Source organism: Nothobranchius furzeri, chromosome 12 (genome assembly GCF_043380555.1).
Source record: "Nothobranchius furzeri strain GRZ-AD chromosome 12, NfurGRZ-RIMD1, whole genome shotgun sequence".
NCBI classification, from domain to species: domain Eukaryota; kingdom Metazoa; phylum Chordata; class Actinopteri; order Cyprinodontiformes; family Nothobranchiidae; genus Nothobranchius; species Nothobranchius furzeri.
The window spans coordinates 5,603,123-5,625,608 of record NC_091752.1 but is presented as its reverse complement, the minus strand read 5'-3'; the positions used below and the strand labels follow the sequence as shown (position 1 = coordinate 5,625,608).

The 22,486-nt window shown below is 44.5% G+C and overlaps 1 protein-coding gene across 4 annotated transcripts in view; it reads left to right on the top strand.

Moving 5' to 3' along the window:
• mypn (myopalladin) overlaps positions 1-22,486 on the top strand; it is a 30,994-nt gene that overhangs the window by 1,945 nt on the left and 6,563 nt on the right. For 2 of the 4 annotated variants that reach the window (XM_015943852.3, XM_015943851.3), the window contains exons 2-13: positions 331-1,359; positions 6,432-6,607; positions 6,691-6,742; positions 6,978-7,395; positions 7,480-7,554; positions 7,630-7,771; positions 11,174-11,197; positions 11,561-11,677; positions 11,762-12,503; positions 18,836-19,897; positions 19,975-20,107; positions 21,438-21,512. In XM_015943852.3, the coding sequence (XP_015799338.1) occupies positions 368-1,359; positions 6,432-6,607; positions 6,691-6,742; positions 6,978-7,395; positions 7,480-7,554; positions 7,630-7,771; positions 11,174-11,197; positions 11,561-11,677; positions 11,762-12,503; positions 18,836-19,897; positions 19,975-20,107; positions 21,438-21,512 (4,008 nt within the window). In that variant the 5' untranslated portion in view covers positions 331-367. The remainder of the gene's footprint in view (positions 1-330; positions 1,360-6,431; positions 6,608-6,690; positions 6,743-6,977; positions 7,396-7,479; positions 7,555-7,629; positions 7,772-11,173; positions 11,198-11,560; positions 11,678-11,761; positions 12,504-18,835; positions 19,898-19,974; positions 20,108-21,437; positions 21,513-22,486) is intronic. The other 2 variants (XM_015943854.3, XM_015943853.3) reach the window with 1 other exon arrangement.

Sequence of the window (22,486 nt, the reverse complement as noted above, 5' to 3'; positions counted from 1 at the left end):
ATTGAAATAATGAGTGAATGATGCCTTTAACTAAGTTAGATCTGCAGGGCTTTAGATGTTTTTCTTGGTTCTTTTTTCTCTTGAATTCCTTTAGAACGGATCGTGATGTGTTGCTTTTTAGGATCTTTTAATCAGGTCTGGGTGGGGCTGAACTTTGCATGGCGTAAATTCATGATTTAAAAAAGGACCAGCTACTTTTTCAGACAGACTGGTTGGGGAAACTTTCATTCTTTGAATGGCTCAAATCATGATTTGAAAAATCCATTTCATATTTACTCAGGTTATCTGCAAATGTCACTGACCAGACACCCTTTCTTTTCACTCTTTAAGGTGAGCTGCAAAGGCTCAAATCCAAGGGCATCTCAAAATGAGTCGTTCAGAAGCTCCGCCCTCACGTCTTCAGATTTATGGGTCTCGCAAAGGAGATGAAGCAGTGGGCCACAATGATGCTCAATTCCCAGACCTGTCAGCCTTCCTCAGCCAAGAGGAGCTGGATAAAAGTGTGAATCTAGCCTGCCAAGCCATCGGACATGGCCCTCACGAGGAAAGGGTAGACGTCAAGGTCTCAGTGACAACAATGCCCACCTCTAACATCTCCTCAGCCCCCGTGTCTTTATCTACACTTCCCTCCATTTCATCCTCCAACCACTCTCCGGCTCCTTTTGCCAACCCAGTTGTACCTTTTATTCAGTCCGCTCCCGAGGTGAAAGAACTGCCAGCAGCACACACAGCAGTCACTTTGGACAGAAAGGTGCACAAACCGTCCACACACCAAGACAAAGTAATGAGGAACAGCAGGAACTCTACTGAAGGGTTTGACAACCACAGCAGTCCGGCAAAAAGTGCCCCGTATGGTGTGGAAACCCAGTCCAAGAAGGAGTTCCTTAATAAGGCGGCAGACTTCATCGAAGAGCTCTCGTCCCTTTTCAAGGCCAACAGCTCCAAACGTGTACGACCAAGAGCTTGCAAAACCCACAGGAGTAGACTCCAGAACAAGAACGACCAGATGGAGTTTCCTGGCAGCGCTGATAACAGAGAGCGAGCTGTCCTCCCTCTGGAGGCGGAGAAGGAGATACCTAACCTGGATTTTAGCCAACTCCCAGTGGTCCAACAGGACCCTGGATGCGAACAGGTGGAGTTTCAGGACAACAGGACTTGTGAAGAAGAACAGTTTGATTCAGTATCACAGGATATAAGGGATCAAGCTGGAAGTTTTCCTTCAACAGAAACTTCACATCAAGCAGAATCTGCATGCGAGCCTCCTCATTTCATCCAGAAACTGAAAAGCAGGGAGGTTCCTGAGGGAACCAAGGTCCAGCTAGACTGCATTGTAAGAGGTCATCCATTGCCTGAAGTCCGGTAAGACTATATGTCACTTTATATCTCTCTCCTTTGAATGTTTGAATGTAACATTTGCAGAAGTTTGCTCTGCTTTTCAATGTTTGTGAGAATACCTAAAACAACGCACAGGGATCCATCTTCTGGCCAAACCTCTGAAGGCTGGATACCAAACCCGCCGTTCACCCTAACCCTAACCCTAACCCGAACACCAAAGGTTCCATGCTAATTTACATCACCAGTCCACAAGTATCATGAACATGAAATCTATAAAAGTGCAAAAGAATCAATGTTGTGTTTTCGTTTCGGCTATAAACTGAGAGACAGCAGTAGCCCAGGAGGTAGAGCAGGTTGTCCGATCATCAGAAGGTTGCAGGTTTGATCCCAGCTCTGACCAAATCAGCACAAAATTGAAGATGGCAGAATAAATGAATGAAACACTAACAGTGTATGGCAACTCTTCTCTACTTTTATAGCAGCACTGCCTGTCCAGTGCTCTTCATGTGACTGACTGATAAGGGGAGGTTTCCTCTCCACTGTCACTACATGCTTGCTTAGTATGAGAGATTGCATCAAGTCATTGACACAAATCAGTGACTTGATGCAATCCGATGGGTTTTCATAGGAAACTTTGAACCAACTGGTACAACGAGCTGAACTCAGTGCACTGATAAGTAGATTCAATTGGAATGTTTACTTGAGACGACTTGTTGTTAATTGACCCTATATAAAAAAATGAATTGAATTGATCAAGTAAGAAAAACGTAAATTCAGTTGGTGTCTACGTTTGTTTAGAATTAAAGCTGTTATAGCAAATTTGGAAAACAAATGAGCTCAAAACATTTTTTTCATGCCGCTTAACAACATTTTAACATAGTATAGCTATAAATATATTGTTGAGATAAAAAACATGAAAAAAATGAAAGTGGTTCTCTTGTATTTGTCTAAAAACCTCTACCAAGAACTAGCCTAGCCTGCCAGACTCGCCCTCTGTGTAATTCTGCACAGAGAGAGAGAGAGAGTCTGGTAACTCACAGGCAGAGAGGCTCATGAGGGGCGGGACTAGCCTGCTCAAAAATAACCAATCAGAAAAAAGACGGAAATGCTGACTGTACCGCGCAACGCTGTAGTTTGTTAGCTATTGTCCAAAATGGCGTCTGGCGACAGTGCAAACATCTTCCTTTAGAAGAAATACTTTTAGCGCTTCTACTCGTTTTAAAGACGTGTCCAAATCATTTAGAACAGAGGAAAGAGCCGCAGCGAACTCCGCTTCAGTTGCCATGTTCGACGAACACGGCGTTGTGGTGTGTGACATACGCTGCTCAGCGCTGATTGGCTCGGTTAGAATTCTCACGGAGACGGGTTATTTGAATAGGAGAGTTTCCAGACCATTTCTCTGTGCAGAATTAAACAGGAGTCTGGCAGGCCAGGCTAACTAAAAGTAACTACTGGACCATCCGGTTGTCGGTGTTGTTGGACTTCCGCACTTCCCTGGGCCGTTCATTCATTGTGCATTTGTGGATTTAGCAACAGAACACCACTGGTGTGACAGATTCCCTGTTCAAGAACATCAGAGGAGGAGAAACAGCCGGCTGCTACCACTTCAACTTTAGGACAAACTACCAGAGTCCCAAAAAGAAAAACACCATTTTAGGTCACAGACAACAAAAGACGTTTGGACCTAGAAAACGGTCACTGGTGTTTAGCGCCGTCTTGTTTCCTCCTAAAATTCAATTTTCCAGTTCTGGCATAAGCGTCTTAGGGAAAACACCAGAGGGGAGGGGTGGGTGTTCTGTGACCGTGTTTGTGTTCAAAACCTAGCTTGTTCTGCAGATTTGATATAACAGCTTTAAATATTATATGTTAAACTTAAAGTTTTTTTTTACAAATCAAACTGAATGTTAGGTCTTTGTGTTCGTTTAAACTGGTACCGTCCCCTTATTTTACCCTCCTTTTTAGGTGTCCAAGACCTCTAGTAGATTCATTTTCCATTTATTCCTCACCAATAATCCACTTTCACCGTGATGTAATGCTCACACACGCTTCTCCTCCGTGTCTGTTTTGTTAGACAAGCCTTAAAACAACAGTTAAAATTAGAAATTCCCTTCCAGATCAACGAAAGCGGACTTGAAAGAGAGCAGCTGAGATGTCAGAGTTGGAGGGGAGGGCTTGTTATTCCTTCTGAACATTGTTGAGCCACTAACTTATGCTCGTCTGTGGAGAATGTAGCCCTCTGCCATTTTTAGATGGGACTGGCAAGACGAGCTGTAGTGGTGTCTGATAATGGAGCTGGCTGAGCTCTCGGCTGAAGCATGAGGAGTTCGGTGAGATCATTTTTAGTATTTGAGGCTTTTTACTAACTTTTTTGTGTCCATTTAACAGAACACAAAGTTTTTTCCTCTATTTCCCAATAACTCAGTATATTTTATTACTCCTGAACTCGTGTTCTTATCGTATATGTTAGCTTGTTTTTCGGACGTAGTGATTTACATCAGAAACACCAAACTCAAAGACTCGGGTCCTTTTTGCCAGTATTACAGGGCAGTTCCATCTCTTGTTTTTTTACTGTGTATAGCATTGTGTGTATACTGAGTCTATGTTTAGTGTTGTAGTCAGAGGTCCAATGCTCCAGAGGGAATCTCCTCCATGGACCTCGAGAGGAAAATAACCCAGACAGGTGCAGCAAGCGGGGGCCTTTGCCTCATACCTCCTCCTTGTTACTCGTGTCTGTACTTTAGAGCCTTACTCGTTAAACGTTTGTTTTGGGCAGAACACTGACAGAACATTCCAGCAGCATGGGCTTGAGTCAACAACAAAAGCATTAAAGCTGAGAGGATTTATAGCTTGGACAGTTTCTTTTTTTCTTTTTTTGTGAGATTTACGGCTGGGTGATGATGCTGCCCTGCACATCACTCCCTTCTCCATGGTTTATTGGTTGGACGTGATGAAGTGTTAAGGCCTCATCCTCTCAAAATAGATGTGCACCAACATAGAAGCTGAATGCATGTTGCTGGTTAGGCTGGAGGAGAAATCAGATGCTCGTCATCTGTAAAACAGACTGAGTCATGGCAATTTTTGCATTTGATCATGATTTTAGCGATGGCAGCCATCTTGAATGACGTTTACTCTAATGTACATCCAATGGTTACTTTCTGACATTTTATTTAAAGACCAAGTTCAATGGGACAGTTTTTTTTGTTATTTTTTAAATATGATCGGTCCCTCGGAGTTTAACACGAAGGCTAAATATGAAAATAGTCTTCTAGCCTTATTTCCTGCATAGAGAATAGACGGAGACACGCTCAGATTAGACAAACCAGTCGAATAGCATTCACGGACTCGCCCATCTTGGCACGCGATATAGAGGTAGCTGTTGTTGGTTTAGTGACCAGGAGAGAGCAGAGCACATCTCGGCTAGTAGAAGCGCCGTTAGCGTTAGCGACTCCACCACACAGCAGAACTCCTCCAGGCTTGTGTTATTTGTGGAGATAAAACATCAGCATTGCAGAGTGAACAAAGTCAGTGGTAAAGTTGCATTGCTGTTAGCCAATCAGAGGCAAGATGTCAGATTGTCAGGAAATAAAATTCCAAAACTTCTGCCCACCTCTGCTTTGGTTCACTTCCAGTGTTGCCAACTCAGCGACTTTGTCACTGTTCCTAACGACTTTTTGACCCCCCTCAATGACTTTTTTTCCCAAAAAGCGCCTAGCGACAATTCTCAGGACCCGTTGCTACTTTCTGTAGAACTTTCTTGTAGATATTCCTACAGATTAGCAACAAAGAAACCATTTGCACTCTGAACCGTTCTTCCGGGAGTAAGGAAAGAGAACGATAATCTGCACATGTGCACGAGGACTGACCAATCATAAACCGTTTTCAGCCGGGCTGATTTGCCGAAGACAAAGGTACAGCTGCAGAAAGGTACAGTTGCAGAGCTGGAGACGCTTCTACTAGAGACGGCGCAGGCGTCAACCTGCGATCTCTGGTTCTGCAGCCGCCAGACACTTTGGTTTTTCCTGCATTTGGCAAATAAAGTCAACGGGAGTTTCAACTACCGTCCCGTTTACACACGCAGCTCTGTGGCTCATGTGAATTTCCTTCAGTGACACAGGGATGGTTATACCATGAGACACCCGCTCCCTTTTGCTCGGTGCGCCGTTATTATCACGATGGAGAGAAGTTGGGAAACTATGAGGTGTAAAAAAAAATAGCTTTTTAGGAAAATGGCTGTGAGAATGAGGAGAGCAGGAGGTCTGAGTTATATCCTATAACAGAACTGTTTGGATCACCACACCATATCTGTCTTAATGTCACTTTATTGATACTTTTGGAATTTATTGTACATATCAAAGCAATTTGGGCCATTTTAATCATACTAATTAATAACTTTAACACACAACATAGTTATTATTTTCCTCCCTTTTAGTCATATATATATATATATATATATATATATATATATATATATATATATATATATATATATATATAGCGCATCTAAAAGATGCCATATATATATATATATATATATATATATATATATATATATATAGCGCATCTAAAAGATGCCATATATATATATATATATATATGGCATCTTTTAGATGCCATATATATATATATATATATATATATATATATATATATATGTGTGTGTGTATATATGTATATATAGCATCTTTTAGATGCTATGGGGAAAATGAACGCCAATGTGGCGTGATGACGTCATCAATATGTAAATTCGCACGCAACGTCATCTGGCGACATCTAGCGACTTTGGGGGGTAACTTCAGCTACTCTCAGTCAAAAGCAGTTGGCAACACTGCTCACTTCTAGTTCCTGAAACAGGAGCGCCAGACCTTTTCCCCACACGGGAAAGTCCACTGCAGATCTTGTGCTGAAAAATGTTTATGCCAAAGCTTTGAACAAAGTTCTTGCACAAACTGTTATCACTCAGACTCTGAGTTGTGAACAAGTCTCAGCTGTTAGTAAACCAAGTTTTAGCTCAACATCTGTAACTGTCTGAGTGGTGGCCATCTTGAATCGGTCAGTTATCCGCTGACAGTGAACTACAGATTTTTGTTGAACTGCAGGTGGTTTTGTGAAGGCAAGGAGCTGGAGAACAGTCCTGACATCCAGATCATCACCAGCGGAGAGCTGAACTCTCTGATCATTGCAGAGGCCTTTGAGGAAGACACCGGTCGCTATTCCTGCTTCGCTTCTAACGTCTACGGAACCGACTCCACATCGGCTGAGATCTATGTTGAAGGTGATTTTCACATATTTTAGGTCTTATTTATGGTCACAGCAGATGTTGGTGTCTGAGGAATGCTTGTTTGTTGAATCTTACAGGTGCTACCTCCTCAGATTCGGAGGAAGATCAGCAGCTTGAACATGTAGCGCAGTGAGTTCCTGTCCCGCTGGACACATTTCTTTTGCTTTACTTTTCCTTTTTACATCAAACCAGGTTGGTTTGGTTGGTCTTCATTTCTCTTGAGAAATTAAATAGCCATTTGAAAACTTCTTTTTTCTTTAGTTAGTTTGTCTGACATTAAAATGTGTTGGTGGTTCTGAAACAACACATTATTGCTGAAAAGACAAAAAAAGCCTCTCATTCTGTCCCGATTCTGTTTTTAAAGGCTGCAGAGGAATCAGCTGAAGTCGCATTTACCGCGATCATCCAACCGGACTCAGCCTGCTGGGAAAGAGGACTTGGAGTCATCTCAGGCTGTGACAGCCTCACGGGAACCAGCAGAGGAGCTCTCGTCTCCAAACCTTATCCAGATCTTTTCAGAAGCTCCTGTTGTAGTTCAGACATCTTCCGTCCCAGAACACTTGAATGCCTCTGAGCTGAATCCTTCTCTGGCGGACACCACAGAGTTACCTGTTCAGGTGCTTTCAGACTCACTAAATACTGCAGAACCCATAGAAGCATCCGCCGCAGTCACATCAGCACCACAGCTGGAGCAAACGGTTTCCACAACAGTTACCTCCCAGCAGTTGAATTCACCTGCCCCACCTGACCCATTGACTCCTGCACAAACACACACACTCCAGGTGATAAAACACAGCGGTTTCCTTCTTAATGCTCTCCACTGGATTCTGAGTCATTTAATCTAGTCTTCTGGTGTTTTTCTCCAGAGTCAAACCTCCAATCATAACTTTTCACATGGAGTAAGTGAGCAGTTGGCTGTCACCGCTCCAGCATTCACCAAGGTAGAGTCCTTCTTCATTCATTCACTGGACTGTAAGAGTCTCAATGTAACCATCGGCCCAAACCTGTCCTACCAGAACCTGCAGGACATCACTGCATCAGAAGGCCAGCTGGTGGTGCTGGAGTGTCGTGTGAAGGGGGTGCCATCACCTTGGGTGGACTGGTACAGAGAAGGAAATCTCATAGAGGACTCGCCGGACTTCAGGATCCTGCAGAAAAGTGAGTTAAACACCCGCAGATGATGTACGAGCTCCTAAAGATAAACGCTAAAGCTCACATCCAGCCTAAGAAAATGTAACGTTATGAAGTTCATTATTTTCAGCTCCACACAGCTGCCCCTGTACACAGTAACACCCGTGTAGAAAACGCCAAGGTCGGGTGTTCCTCAGACTGTTTACATTCCAGGAGAAGAGCCAGAAGGAGAAGAAGAACGCTTTTCAATAATCAAAGTACTTAATTTGTGATTAAAGCTAGTCGAAACAGATGTTGATCAATAATAATCAAGTGAATGATCTGTGGAATAAAGATGTCATGATTTATGTGTTTAATGAAAACAGGACTACTGCACAGACAGACTGACCCTCATCTCCATAGAAACGCATGACACATTGTTCCAACCAATCAGAGCTTTCGGCTGCCTGTCTGATGCACAGGAAAGCAGCAACGTTAAGATTTTGTCGGGTTGACCTGAGAGATTAGAACGATGAAGACATCCTACTCAGCAAGTCGACCTTTTTTCTGAGTGCGTTTTGCAATCAGAAGCCAGAATTTAATTCTAAAGTCTAATTATTACTAAAGCACATTGAAGTTGGAAAAAACTCTGAAGCAAACAAGAGATCAGTGAAATCACATCATTTTACTAAAACAGTACAGAATGGAGGACATAATGAAAAAGTTCCAAAGCCGCCTTCGGCTGGGAAGTGAGTTTTACTCTACAGCGACGTTTACGTATTGGGCCATTAGTACGCCAAGCGTTCAATAAAATACCTCGGTTTCTTTTATTTACTCAGTAAAATCAAAAGGCATCGATAGTAAAACAGAACCTTTGGTTGTACTTTAAATACTTTCAAGTTGTTTCCGCGACATTTCAACTTTGATAAAAAAACAAAACCTTGTGATTTCATAATAATAATAATAATACATCAAACTTATATAGCGCTTTTTAGGACACTCAAAGAATCTTTCACGCACTCTCACATTCACACACTGCCAGTGATGGTAAGCTACTTTGTAGCCACAGCCGCCCTGGAGCGGTCTGACGGAGGCGAGGCTGCCATTTGGCGCCGTCGGCCCCTCTGACCACCACCAACAAATGCAAGTTGGGTGAAGTGTCTTGCCCAAGGACACAACAGCAGACTACCCCTGGCAGGAGCTGGAATCGAACCCCTCTGATCAAGAGGCAACCCGCTCTACCTCCTGAGCTACTGCTGCCCCAAATTTGATTTTTCCTAGCAACGATCACCTCTACTTATATTTTTGGTTTGTTGGAAATCTAATAATTCAGACTTAAAGTGGACATGTTGCACAAAACTCACCTTTTGCATTATTTTGCGATGTCATGTGGGTCTCTACTGCATCTATAAACACACCAAATGGGAACAAAAACTGTCCATCTGTATTCTGTCAGAGTTTGGCTTCAGAAATCATGTGGCTAAAAGAGGCATTTGAAAAGGTCTCTTATTGTGATGTCACAATAAGGATTATTAACATAGCCCTCCCCCAATCAACCGTCAACCCTGGAGGAGCAGCAGCTCTATCCCAAGCCCCTCCTGGATGTTCAAGCACCTCGTAAAAGCCTATCAGAGGATTGGTGGGCGTCACCAGCAACAGATTGCTTTCTTAAAGTGACAGAGCCCTTAAACGGCTCATTCTTGAATGTACTGAAAATTTCAAGAATAAAATAGCTGAAATTGCATTATTCAATTCAATTCCATTCAAGTTTATTTATAAAGCGCCAAATCATGACAAGAGTCGTCTCACGGACCTTCACACAGTAAACATTCCAATACAGGTCAGTTCGGTAAGCCAATCAGTAAAAACTTTCCTATATAAGGAACCCAGCAGGTTGCTGACTGGTGTCAGACTCTTTACAGCAATCCTCATGTGAGAGGGAGTTAGTGCAAACAAACTTCATATACGGTTTTGCATCAACCATAGCATTATTAAAACTGTTTCCCCTTTAATTCCATCTTTTAGTTCTTTTTAAAACACAGAAAGGTTTTCTTTACCTGCAACGTTTCGTTCGCGGCTGCAAACTTCCTCAGGCTGACGCTGATGGTGGCGTCACTTCCTACTCCGTTTATCCGCGGCCAGCAGAGGACGTTGTCGCCCTCTGCTGGCCACTCTCCCCTCTCCGATGATGCAGTCCCATGTGCGATCCAACGTTTAGACCCCATTGTCCCTGTTCATGGTCCCACATCCACGTCTCCTTATCTCTATAGCTTCTTTTGTCCATCTTTTGTGTTTCTGTTGTTCGGTGTTCATGATCCTTGTGTTGTCCCAGTCCATTATATAATAATGATAATAACTTTTTGCTTTCCTTGACGTTGGATGTGCTAATACTAATTTATCCGTTTACTTATAGATCCACTAGGACAAATACAATAAAGTTTATCTTTCACCCAAAAGAATATTTACTAAGACATCACAATATAACTATAGACACATTACTTGTCATTGTGTTTGTGCGTGCGTGCGTGTGTGTGTGTGTGTGTGTGTGTGTGTGTGTGTGTGTGTGTGTGTATGTGTGTGTGTGTGTGTGCCTGCTCTGTCTTCTCCATCCCCAGTGAGTCGTGGAGGATGGCTGCTTATACTGAGCCGGGATTCTCTGGAGGTTTCTTCCTGTTAAACGGGAGTTTTCCTCTCCACTGTCGCTACATGCTTGCTTAGTATGAGGATTGCTGTAAAGTCACTGACACTAGTCAGTGACTTGATGCAATTTGCTGGGTTCCTTATATAGGAAACATTATTTCTGATTGGCTTAATGAACTGACCTGTATTGGAATGTTTATTATGTGAAGTGCCATGAGACGACTCCTGTCGTGATTTGGCGCTTTATAAATAAACTTGAATTGAATTGAATTATATGGTTTTCTCTTGTGCACTGATCTGTTACGGCTGACTTCTTTATTGTGCTTTCTGCTTCTTGTTTTGCTGCTCTTGTGTGTTTTCGACTTGTTTCTTTCTCGCACTCCTTTCTATGTTCTGTTGTTCGTGTGTTGAGTTGGCGTCCGGTTTCTCCTACGTATGTTTTATTGCAGAGTTTGCGTGGGATTTCGTAAACGACTCCACATTTAGTCCAGCTGGTATCTTGTCTTTTGGGTGCACTAGTCTGTTTCTAACTGTTGTGTACGGTTTTGTTGGTGTGTTTATGTTGTGTTTTTTCATCGTCGCTCTTATTTTTTCTGTTATGCCTTTGATGTATGGTAGGGTCATCACTGGCTTTGGTTCTTGTCTTTCTGGGTTTCTGGAATTAGAATTTCAACACAGCAAGAACACACCAAAGATGTTTCCCCTTTAAGTGTGATCTGATGCTTGTGTTTCTTAAGCTTTAAACTTTATCCCAACATCAGCTTTTTAATTGAAGTTCGCTAACGGTGTTGGTTCTTGTGTTTGTTTCAGAGCCCAGATCTCCTGCTGAATCAGGTACACGTCTCATTCTGTCAATATGTGTCAAAAACTAAAGCCTGTTTTTAATAGAAGCAGCAGAGTATTACTGCGGTGACGCGTTTAAAGTCTTTGGCCGAGACTTCTGCTGCCTTCTGTACATAAGCCAGGGTTGCTCTTCCCACAAACCTGGTCCTTATAAGGGATTCTCCCTCCCTTAGCCGAACATTATGGCAGACGGGCGCAGTGGCTGCACACAGACTCGGCTCCAATGCTGCAAAAAACAAAAAAGGAAAACTTTACTGAGCACTGGAAAACAAGAGTGATACATCTCTATTTATTATTATTAAATTAAAAAATATCTTTTTAGTTTGGCCTGAATTTTTCCTTCTTCACCTCCAGAGGAAATTTGTTCCTTGGTCATCGCTGAAGTCTTTTCTGTGGATTCAGGAAGGTTCACCTGTACAGCTAGCAACAAGTATGGAACTGTGTCCAGCACTGCTACGCTAAAGGTCAAAGGTAATACTTCTCTTGCATTAAATACAAATCTAAATGATTCTTTCTATATCCATGTGTTGTTTATCCATCTCCTGTTCTTCTCAGGTAACAGCTGCACCACGCAAGTGAGGCATGTGAGCGGTTCAGTGGAAGAGCCCGATCAAACCCAAGAGCTTTTTCCATTACCTCCAGCTGCAAACTCCCAACCAGAAGTTCCAGTGACCAGTAGCATCAAGCCCCACTCCAGCACCATCCACCTAGAACCACTTGTCTGCAGCACGTCACGCCCAAACCCCCTAAGCACCTGCACTCTCCGGCTGGACCCCAACGGGTCCAGCATGTTTCGTCCAGACGCCCTCCGCACCAGCCTGTCTGGTCCGGATCCGTCCAGTCTAACAAGCTGCTCTGGTCGGAATTATTTCAGTGCAAGCACCCCAAAACTGGATCCTCCTTCTGTCTACTTGGATCCTCAGGGATCATCTGGGTCACAAACAGAACCACGGGGCAGCAAAGAAACTCTCTTAAACCAAAAACCCTTCACTTGTTCACCTGCTGACGAGCAGGAAGTCTCCAGACCTTCTGTGACATTGCCGGACTCGAGCTCCAGTCTCAAAGGAAATGGGAGCCCGTGCGTTGTCCCCCTTCCCGATCCTCCTCCCAACTCCTGCCTGAAATCAGGAACCCTGACGAACTACAAAGACTCCCGCTCCGGCTCCAGAGTCGGTCTGCGCGTGCACTTTAAACTGCCCGAGGATGAACAAGAGGATGGGTCCAGTCACTCTGATGAAGACATCGGTCTGGCATCAGGCAGCAAAGAGCCGCCCCCGGTGCTAGCCAAACCCAAACTGTGAGTAAAGATGAAAATAGGCCAACGGGGTGGTCTGTAATTAGAATTAGCCTCACCCCCCCCCCCCCCCCCCAAAGAGCAGTTTTAACCTTGTGGTGTGTAGCGAGACGTCGTAAAGGAGAGGAGGACATTTTGAACGATGAATGCTCCTGTTGTGATTATTAGCCAACAAATAATTTGTAAGCTTTACTTACTTTTTGGATTCATCAATAAGATTCGTAAATATGGAAATATTTACCGATTTATTACGTAATTAGGATATCCGTGGATATCCTCGGGGCACCATCCCCGTTTGACAGGGGAAAACGAATCCAAGCCTCTTATCAATTCGTCTGAAGTTCATAAAATTCTTTTCATGAGCAGCAGTTGTATTTGATAGACCACACAAACAAATCACCTGAGACAAAACTTAATTGGCAATAACATTTATTAACTAATAAGACCACTTCAGCTCCTCCCAAAGCGTTTAGCCAATTGAGTTTTGTCTCAGGTGATTTGGCCACAGCATAACCAAACTTAGATATTAAACAATAACAGAACGGCTTACTATGAGATGATCCGATGGCGGTTTTGGTACGGAGGAGAGAAACCGTTTGTTATTTTAAAGCAGTCACGCGGTCAACCGCTTGTTAGGACCATAAGAGAAAACGAGAGAGAAAGAGAGAGAGAGAGGGGGAGAAACTCTTGTTTGAGCGAACCCGAAGCGTCCCTCGGAGTTCAAACGAACCAGATGGAGGTTCCGTTGCTTCCAGCGGTCAGGCCTCGTGCCTGCGTCCGGAGCCGTAGCAGTGGTCCCTTTCCGCCCAGTTTCATCTGGTGTTGAAGAAACCACTGCTACGGCTCCGGACGCAGGCACGAGGCCTGACCGCTGGAAGCAACGGAACCTCCATCTGGTTCGTTTGAACTCCGAGGGACGCTTCGGGTTCGCTCAAACAAGAGTTTTTTCCCTCTCTCTCTCTCTCTTTCTCTCTCGTTTTCTCTGATGGTCCGAACAAGCGGTCGACTGCGTGACTGCTTTAAAATAACAAACGGTTTCTCTCCTCCGTACCAAAAACGCCATCGGATCATCTCGTAGTAAGCCGTTCTGTTATTGTTTAATATCTAAGTTTGGTTATGCTGTGGTCAGGCTGACAGACTTTAGATCTTTCATTTGCCTTTGATTGATCTTTTGTTGTGTTTCTTGATCTTTGTGAAGCGGTTTTGAAGTGTTTTTAAGTTTTACGGTGAATGTTAAGCCACTGACTGTGTATTTGAGAAGACAAACACACACACACACACTTGTTTCGGTTCCTTGTTCATCCAGACAAAGGAACCGACATTTTGTTTTTCCAAAACTCACTCCATTTTGGTAATCAGCCTATCACTGCTGCTTACGTCATTTCAACCACCTACCGGATCAGATTATTATTTCACATTATCATCTCTCATTGTTTCATTGCTTGTTATTCGTTTGATAAAATAAGTTGGTTGATGTTGATTGGCTAAACGCTTTGGGAGGAGCTGAAGTGGTCATATTAGTTAATAAATGTTATTGCCAATTAAGTTTTGTCTCAAGTAAATTTGTTTGTGTGCTATAAAGACAACTGCTGCTCGTGAAAAGAATTTTTACGAACGTTAGACAGATTGATAAGAGGTGTGGATTCATTTTCCCCTGTTAAAAGGGGATGGTGCCCCGAGGATATCCACGGATATCCTAATTACGTAATAAGTCAGTAAATATTTCCATATTTACGAATTTTATTGATGAATCCAAAAAGTAAGTAAAGCTTACGAATTATTCGTTGGCTAATAATCACAACAGCTCCCATAATGAAAGGAGCTGAGTGGAGTCAACAGAAATAGCTAAAATATTCCAATCTAGCACAAGGTCGAATGCTTCATCGCTTGGCTCCAATACACAAAAATGAATCCTTTTACGTTCCCTTCCCTCCTCTTCTGCAGTTAGCTCAAAGTTTGTGTTAGCATTCTAGCTAGCACCACATTAGCTAACAGTAAGCATGGCATACAAAAATGATCTGCAATGTTATTTATTTTTTTAAGGGTGATGGTGGCGCATGAGCTAAGTGCTCGCCCCGTAATTGGAAGGTTGCAGGTTCGAGCCCCGCTCATTTTTTCGCTGTTGTTGTGTCCTTGGACTAGACACGTAACCCCCCTTGCTTGCTGGTGGTGGTCGGAGGGACCGGTGGCGCTGGTGCTCGGCAGCCTCGCCTCTGTCAATGCGCCCCAGGGCAGCTGTGGCTACATTGTAGCTCATCCCCACCAGCGTGTGAATGTGTGTGTGAATGGGTGAATGACTGATTGTGTTGTAAAGCACCTTGGGGGGTTCTAGGACTAGAAGGCGCTATATCAAATACAGGCCATTTACTATTTTACATTTGAATAAAATTTTGGTAAAATTCATGCAAATACAGTAAATGACTGTCATGTTCTCCGTCCCCCTCGTGTGTCTTTGTGTTCTCCAACCCTCTCCAGGTTCCCCCCATGTGTCCCCTTGTGGTCCCCAGCCCCCTCCAGGTTCTCTCCAGGTTTCCCTCATGTTTCCCTTAGTCACTCCGCTTATCATTAGTTTTCTGTCATTGTAGATTGTCTAGTTCGTTTCTCCTTTTAGGTATCATCCTCCCCTGTCCCCTGGACATTTGGATCTGGGCTTCCTGCCCCTTCTTGGATTTACAAGGCTGAAGTTAGCTTCCGATTCCAGCTTCCGATTCGGGAAACGGCTAAAGGGCCAATACACCCAATTTTTCTCTACTCTTGCCATCTTTAATCTGCTCTAGCTCAAAACCTACAACAGCCACGCTGTTCAAACCTGTTCTAGATTATTCTACTATAATAGCAGATTGCATACAACCTTGTTTGGGATTTGTGAAACCTTTCCCTGATTTGTGAAACTTCAACACAGATTGTATTTTTTCGTGACATGTAGCACAGTTACACAACAGCCACAACTATGCAAAAATAACTTTGTTTGCGTGTCTTAATTAAAAACAAGCATAAATGTTCAGCCTCAAACTTTTTTGTTCTCCACATTCCAGAGAACTTCAGATAATTGAACGTCTCTCCATTTCTGTTTTCAGTTTAAAAGTTCCGCTTTTTTGCTGCAAAAAAAAAAAGAAGAAATTTTCAGGTATTATGTATTTCTCCATTCCCAAAGACACACAACAAATCTTTTCTTGCAGATATCTTTCAGTGACTCAGATTGTCTTGCCTCTCATCCATCTCACCATGCTCATTCTTTTCCACTGCCTCAGCCCTGGTTTCAGAAAGGTGACACTCCGCGCTTTTCAGAGGTGTACGATACATTACGGTAATATGACGGAGTTCCTGTCTGAGAGCCAGCCCGGGAGAAAAAGACTATGCCGTTAGAACAATGGAGGAGCGGAGGAATTGTTTTGGAGGCGTATTTTCAAGATAGTCGGACTATCTGTGCTCGTTGAGGTGCTACTACGGGGCATGCGCAGACTGATTTTTTGAGGCTTTGTTGAAGTTTCACAAATCAGGAAAAGGTTTCACAAATCCCACACTGTGTTTTATTTGATCTGCTATTATAGTAGAATAATCTAGAACAGGTTTGAACAGTGTGGCTGTTGTAGTTTTTGAGCTACAGCTGTTCCATCGCTGGCCACATGATGAAAAAACGCATAAATCATGCTTTGCTGAAGTTTCACAAATCAGGGAAAGGTTTCACAAATCCCAAACAAGGTTGCATGCAATCTGCTATTATAGTAGAATAATCTAGAACAGGTTTGAACAGTGTGGCTGTTGTAGTTTTTGAGCCAGAGCAGATTAAAGATGGTCAGAGTAGAGAAAAATTGGGTGTATTGGCCCTTTAGCCGTTTCCTGAATTGGAAGCTGGAATCGGAAGCTAACTTCAGCCTCGTCTTGGATTTTTGGTTTTTGGACAGTTATTCCTAAATAAAGGATTTTACGTTTAGCTCCGCCCCTGCCTTTGTGTCGTTCTGGGTTTCTGCATCTTGGGTCCTGACCTCCTCCTGGCTCACATCGTGACAATGACTCAGTATTTACCTGTTAGTGATGTGTCGGTCGCGAACGAACCGGCTCTAAGAGCCGACTCTTTGAAGTGAACGACGGGAGCCGGCTCGTCATTGGGAGCCGTCCCCTCCCCTCCCCCCTCCCCCCCCCCCTGCCTTGGTGAAAGCTACAGGCGATTGGTCAACATGTGTATCTGTGTGTCCAGACTGTCCACACACAGAGCAGTAGGGGCGGGGAAGAGGGAGGATCAGACTCAGACACACAGCAGAGCACATGTGGGAGGAGGGAGACGAGAGGGAATGAGGAGGAGGAAAAAGGCGAGCGAGAGGGAGGAGAGCGCGACGAAGACGGTGAGAAAATGAGCGCCAGCAGTCGGAAAGTGGAGATTTCTTAAAGTGTTTAGTTATTAAATCCATAGAAATGATAAATATTTGATATATTGCTTTTTTTACATTTGTAAATTATTTTACATATAGTTTAGCATTATTTTGGTTATAAATGTACTCAACGCAACAGAAAATCTGAGGAGCCACTTGGGAGCCGAAAGAGCCGGCTCTTTTTGGTGAGCTGAGCCAAAAGAACCGGCTCTCTAACAAGAGCTGGAATTCCCATCACTATTACCTGTCCTAAAGAAACTTTGCCAACGCTTCATCGGTTTTGAGCCCTCGTAGACCACAAAGCTTCCTCCATTTTTTATGTAAATGTTATTTGACTGTCGTAAACGTCTTATAGGCGAGCTCTGCTGGACTTTTAAGCTGTTTACGTTTTCTTTGAGAAGTAGAAGGGAGTTGAGGAATTGGTAACTTTGGTATTTGGTTGCTCTATTGCCAGCCTCTTCGTCTTCATCGGTGTGCTAAGCTGAATGTGGCGAGTCACCTCATAGAGCATGTTTGACAGCTCCCTCTTGTGGATAAGGAAATCTATTGGTCAACGCTCCAGGCTAGTGAGAATTAGAGGCCGGGGGAGGGACTTAGGGGATGCATAAGTCATGAAAGATTGCCTACTTCATATCACCGAACAGAGCCACACAGCCAAATGCAAATTACTTTAATATTTGTAAACAACGTTCCAGCTTTAATAGGACGGTAATTGTCTACATTAGCTGTTAGCTCAGTCCTGTTGGCAGGGGCGCAGTGCTGTAGCTTTTGCAGAAGGGGAAAAAATCTCACACAGGTCAAATCTTTGTCGCTGGAGTCTGCTGGTGTGGAGGTGTGTGGATAATAAAAATGACGCTAACATGATAAACTGTGTTAGTTGATTAGTTACCAGCAGTATTAACAGGAGAGGACGTGCGAACGTCACCGCTGCTGCAGCGTTGATGTTCACTAGTCCAGAGCGGGTCAAAACACCTCATTAACTCTACGTTATCGTGTATTTTGTGCCCAAAGGCTTTTGTATGTTCGTAACGCTTCCTCCCTTGATAAAATATCTACTTTGGAGTTATTGCAAGTTGCCCTGTTGTCATGCTTTCTTGTAAAACATAACCAAACTTTCGAGCGTTTGTGCCGCTTAGACGCCATGCTTCCTGCTTCAGTAAGCTACGCAACGTACGTGGGGACGTCATTTGCGCCGACTGGAATTGATGGGGCGAATCGTTTGCAAAAGTAGCAAACAATTCCTAGGAATTGAAACAATGGGAATGATTCCCGACCCTAATGAACACTGGTCTTTCCTTGGGGCGCCACTGCCTGTTGAATGTTAACTTTATTTCTCCAAACAGAGGCCCTTCAGGACGCTTCCGCGCCAGAAAAAACGTGATTATTTATCATTTTAACACAGAGAAACACTTTAAAATGTCGAACTCTCCTTTAACTCGATGGGCTGAGTTCCCGGCAGCAGAGGAGGCAGGAGCTTTCTCCAGCGTTGGCTCACACAGCAGCTGCAATCACGCCGGCTCAGAAACGAACGCATGCGAGCTTCAAATGTGGATCTTCCGTCTTTCTAAAACCAAGGATGGCGTTTTTTATTTGTAAGTTTGCTTCTGTTGACTCATTCTGATCTATGTCAAATGTAAATAACTTTTGCTTAGAGGTTTTAGGGTTTTTTATGTGTCACTAACAACAACGTGTCCATTATCGAATATATTGTTCAGTATAATTTGCTGTATGTGAGCATGGACGGATTTATGGGTAAGTGAACACGATTTGTTGTTTCTTTCTGTGTTTAAACCTTTGATGGAGCCTTTTGTGAGCCACTTGTTTACAGCCCATATAAGGGCAGATATTCCCACTCGGACTCACGCTCATTCCTGCTGAGGTGGCGACACGTTTCATGCTCCTCTCTCTTCACTATGTTTGGTTCTCATCAGCTTTGTGTCCTTTCTGTTTTTGTTTGACTCGCAGGGACCCGGCTCAGCTTCAGCTTTTGCACAGCCAAGTTCTCATGGAGCAGCAGCAGCAGGAAACCGAACCCCAGACCCAAACCCACTCCCAGCCTAAATCCAAGCCTCCATTCCAGGTCGAAGACCCTTCTGAGGTCCACAGCTCCCAGGAAAGGTTTCCCTGGTCTCCCAGGTTCCCCCGTGAACCTCAGGAGCCATCGCCCCAGTCCCATCTCAACACAACGGTGGCCCCACAGCTCACCCCCACACTGACAACCTCGTTCCCTGTTCCTTCTTCATCAGCACTCAGCTCCACCAACACCTCCTCTGCGCCTCCTTTTAGCGTCCCTCCTTCCATTCAACAAATTAAAACTGCGATGACGTCTCCCCCTCTTGCGCCTCTACTGAACACCACTCCCGTTTTTAGTGTGCCACCCATTAGCCAGATCAACACCATCCATGCTTCCCACCTGAACCTCTTCCCTGCAGCTCTTGCCAGAACTTCCTCCAAACCCCCATTTTTTACCTCTCCTGCACCAACGACTCCCACAGTTCCTGCGGACCCACCCCTGACCCTACAGGACATCACATCGCCCACCCCTCAGCTGAAAAGCACTCACGCCTCCCTCCTGAATCTCAGTCTGATCTCCAGCACCTTCAACTACGCCCGGCCCAAAGAGTTCATAACGGCTCAGACCTTCTCACCGGTTAGGAGTCCTTCCCCGACAGAATCACCAGTCCCTCTGCTCCAGGAGCTGGCTGCGGAGCTCAACTCTTCAGAAACCAGCTCTCCCATCCCCCCGCCATTCTCCCCTCCACCCAGGATCTCCCCAACTAGGGTGCTCAAGTCTCCCACCAGCCCTCCGTCCCTGGTGTCCTCGCCCACCCCGGGGTCAGTGCCGTACCTGAACAGCATGCTGGCCTTACGTGCCCAGTCACCCCCACAGGCAGCCTCTCCCACCTCCAGCAGCTCCACCCCTAGCCCCATCCAGAATCCCGTAGCCTTTCTCAGCTCTGTCCTGCCGTCGCTGACCCCGAGTCAGCCCACCAACTCGATGGGCCTTCCCAAAGGAGCTCCAGTTGGGTACGCCTCCTCCGACAGACACAAGCTTGTGAACTGTTGTGTGTTTTACGGCGGCTTTGTCTTGTCTGCCTCTGCAGGGTTCTAAAGAAAACACCCAAGAAGCATTTCCTGTCAGCTGAGAACATCACCGAAAGCAAAGAATTCCTCATCCTTGACATCCAGAAGAAACTTCGACTTAAGGATGACACTCCACAATTTTCTTATCAGCAGGTAGACTTCAGCAACAAAAACAAATTCCAGGGATGTTATGGTGCATGAACGTCATTTGGCTCTCAAAGTGGATCTACTGGCTACTGATGTGTGTGGAAACTGTTCCTGGGACTGCTTATTTTTTATTTTACTGTAGCAGCTGGGGTTTTGTTTTGAAAAGGTTGTCTTTCAACAGATGTTTTAAATATATCTGTCAGGTTGAGCGCAGGAGGTCAGGACCCAGTGATGCAGAACACCAGATCACTCGAGGCAGGAGCGGTTGTTGAAAGTAAATCCTTTATTTAGGATGATGGGTAATTATCCAAAGGTGCAGGAAGCCAAACCGAAAATCCAGAAAACAAACTGAACTACAAAAACAAAGCTCATTCATGAGCAAACACCTGGGGGTTCCTGGGGAGGACAGAACAACGCTGACGAAGACAACGGACCAACAAACGCTGAAGGACAAGACAGGGTTTTTAAACACAGAGGGGAGCAATCAGGGGAACAGGCGACAGGTGTGAGGAGTGAGGTCCGGAGGGAAGACAGGCGCCATTAATATAACTAAATGGGGAAAGAACTTAAGCAGAGGGGGAGATAAACCATAACCTATAACACACTAAATAACTAAACCTAAAGACTAAGGGCAAAGATAATGACTAGAGGGGTGAGGAGGACTAATAACCAATAGGAACTGCACGGGAGTGACATGAGGGAAGCCTAAGCCCCATTCCCACCTGTACCGGGTCGGCCCGGGCCGGGTAGCGTAGGTTGTTTACATATCTGGGTGGCCTGGAATTTTCCCGGGCCAACCAAGGCTCATTCTCAGCCCTCTTCTCGAGGGGGTCTGCTTCAGGCCGACCAGGGCCAACACGCCCACTGCTGACAGCAAATTCACACCTTCCATTAGAGCAAGCCTCTGATTGGTGGGTAGAATCAGCCCACATGGGCTTAAGACAAGGATGTGTGGAATCAACCGGGCCAGGCTGGGGCCGACTGGGGCTACCCGGCCCGGGCCGACCCGGTACAGATGGGAATGGCCCAAAGGAGACGGAGGAGAACCTGGAGAGGGCTGGGGAAGCATAGGGACACACAGAGCACAAGGGGGCACGAGGGGAACGCACAGGAGGGGGCTGGGGACCAAGGGGACACAGAACATGACAATATCACTAAAATGTGAATATACAGGCTTCAGTTGACAGCGATCAGTCATTGTCATTCATCAGTTTGTGTCCACGTGCTGCAACGACATACTATATGCATGCTAACGACATGTGTGTTATTCCCTCAGTGTGAGTTTGTGCCATTTGTGTGTCGTTGGTGTTCATCATTCATCCCTATCCTCTCGTAGAAGCTGAGTAATAAGGGGAAAACAGCGAACATACTTCGTGGACCAAACCAAGCTACAGTCATTAACTATGATGAGGTACAAAGATCTTTCCATCCCAAGCATTGCTCAAGGCTGTAAGAGTTAGAATCACAAAATTTGAATATTCTCATTTACTAATCTTAATCTTATATTTCCCACTAGAGCTTGCTGCTTTTTTCTAAATGTTTGTTGAGGATTTGCCCCAAAGGGGTTTGTGGTTAGTCACATCTCATGCAGGGAAAAAAGGAGAATCTGGTGTCTTTCTAATGCTCAGCAGATGGAAAATGTCCATGGAGATTTTTCATCGGTTGAGAAATGAAAGATTTTGGTCATTTAAGGTGTTTTTAAGACTTTTTTTGTTTCTTTAATTCAGCAGGAGATTTTTCTGTTCTCTGTTTTACCCTGAGCCCTATTTGGATTTGGTTAGATGAGCAAAACCTGGATTGATCTTCTTAGATGTTCATGAATTTGCTTAAAACAAAATTCTATAAACATCAGGTGCTGTGTCAATTGTATGATAGAAACAGAACACAGCAGTCCACACATCTGTTCAACTTAGATTTTATCTGGAATTAGTTCAAAGACAAGAAATCAGTGCTTGAAATTGGAAATAATTTTTTTTCTAGTGAGCAACAAGGCTTCTAGTTTTGTTAAGCTACTTCGAAATGAAACGTTTACCCTAAGTATGAACTGTGTCCGCATCATCGGCTCTAATCGGACTCGTTCCCAGTGCAGGTTGGACCCTTAGCAGGACTCCCATTTGTGGTGTTCATGGATGGAATCTTAGAGTGAAGTTGTAGGAAAGAGAGTCTCTAGTTTGGGGACCTCAGGTCTAGAAATGTCTTCAAATGGTCCCAGGACCCCAAGGAGCTTTACAGCAAAGCAGTCATTCATCCACACACGTACACGATCACGCACCAGCACTGATGAACCACCATGTGGCCACAGCTGCCCTGGGGCTACCTGACAGAGGTGGGACTGCCATACACACAGGCACCACCGGTTCTCTCCAACCACCAGCAGGCAAGGAA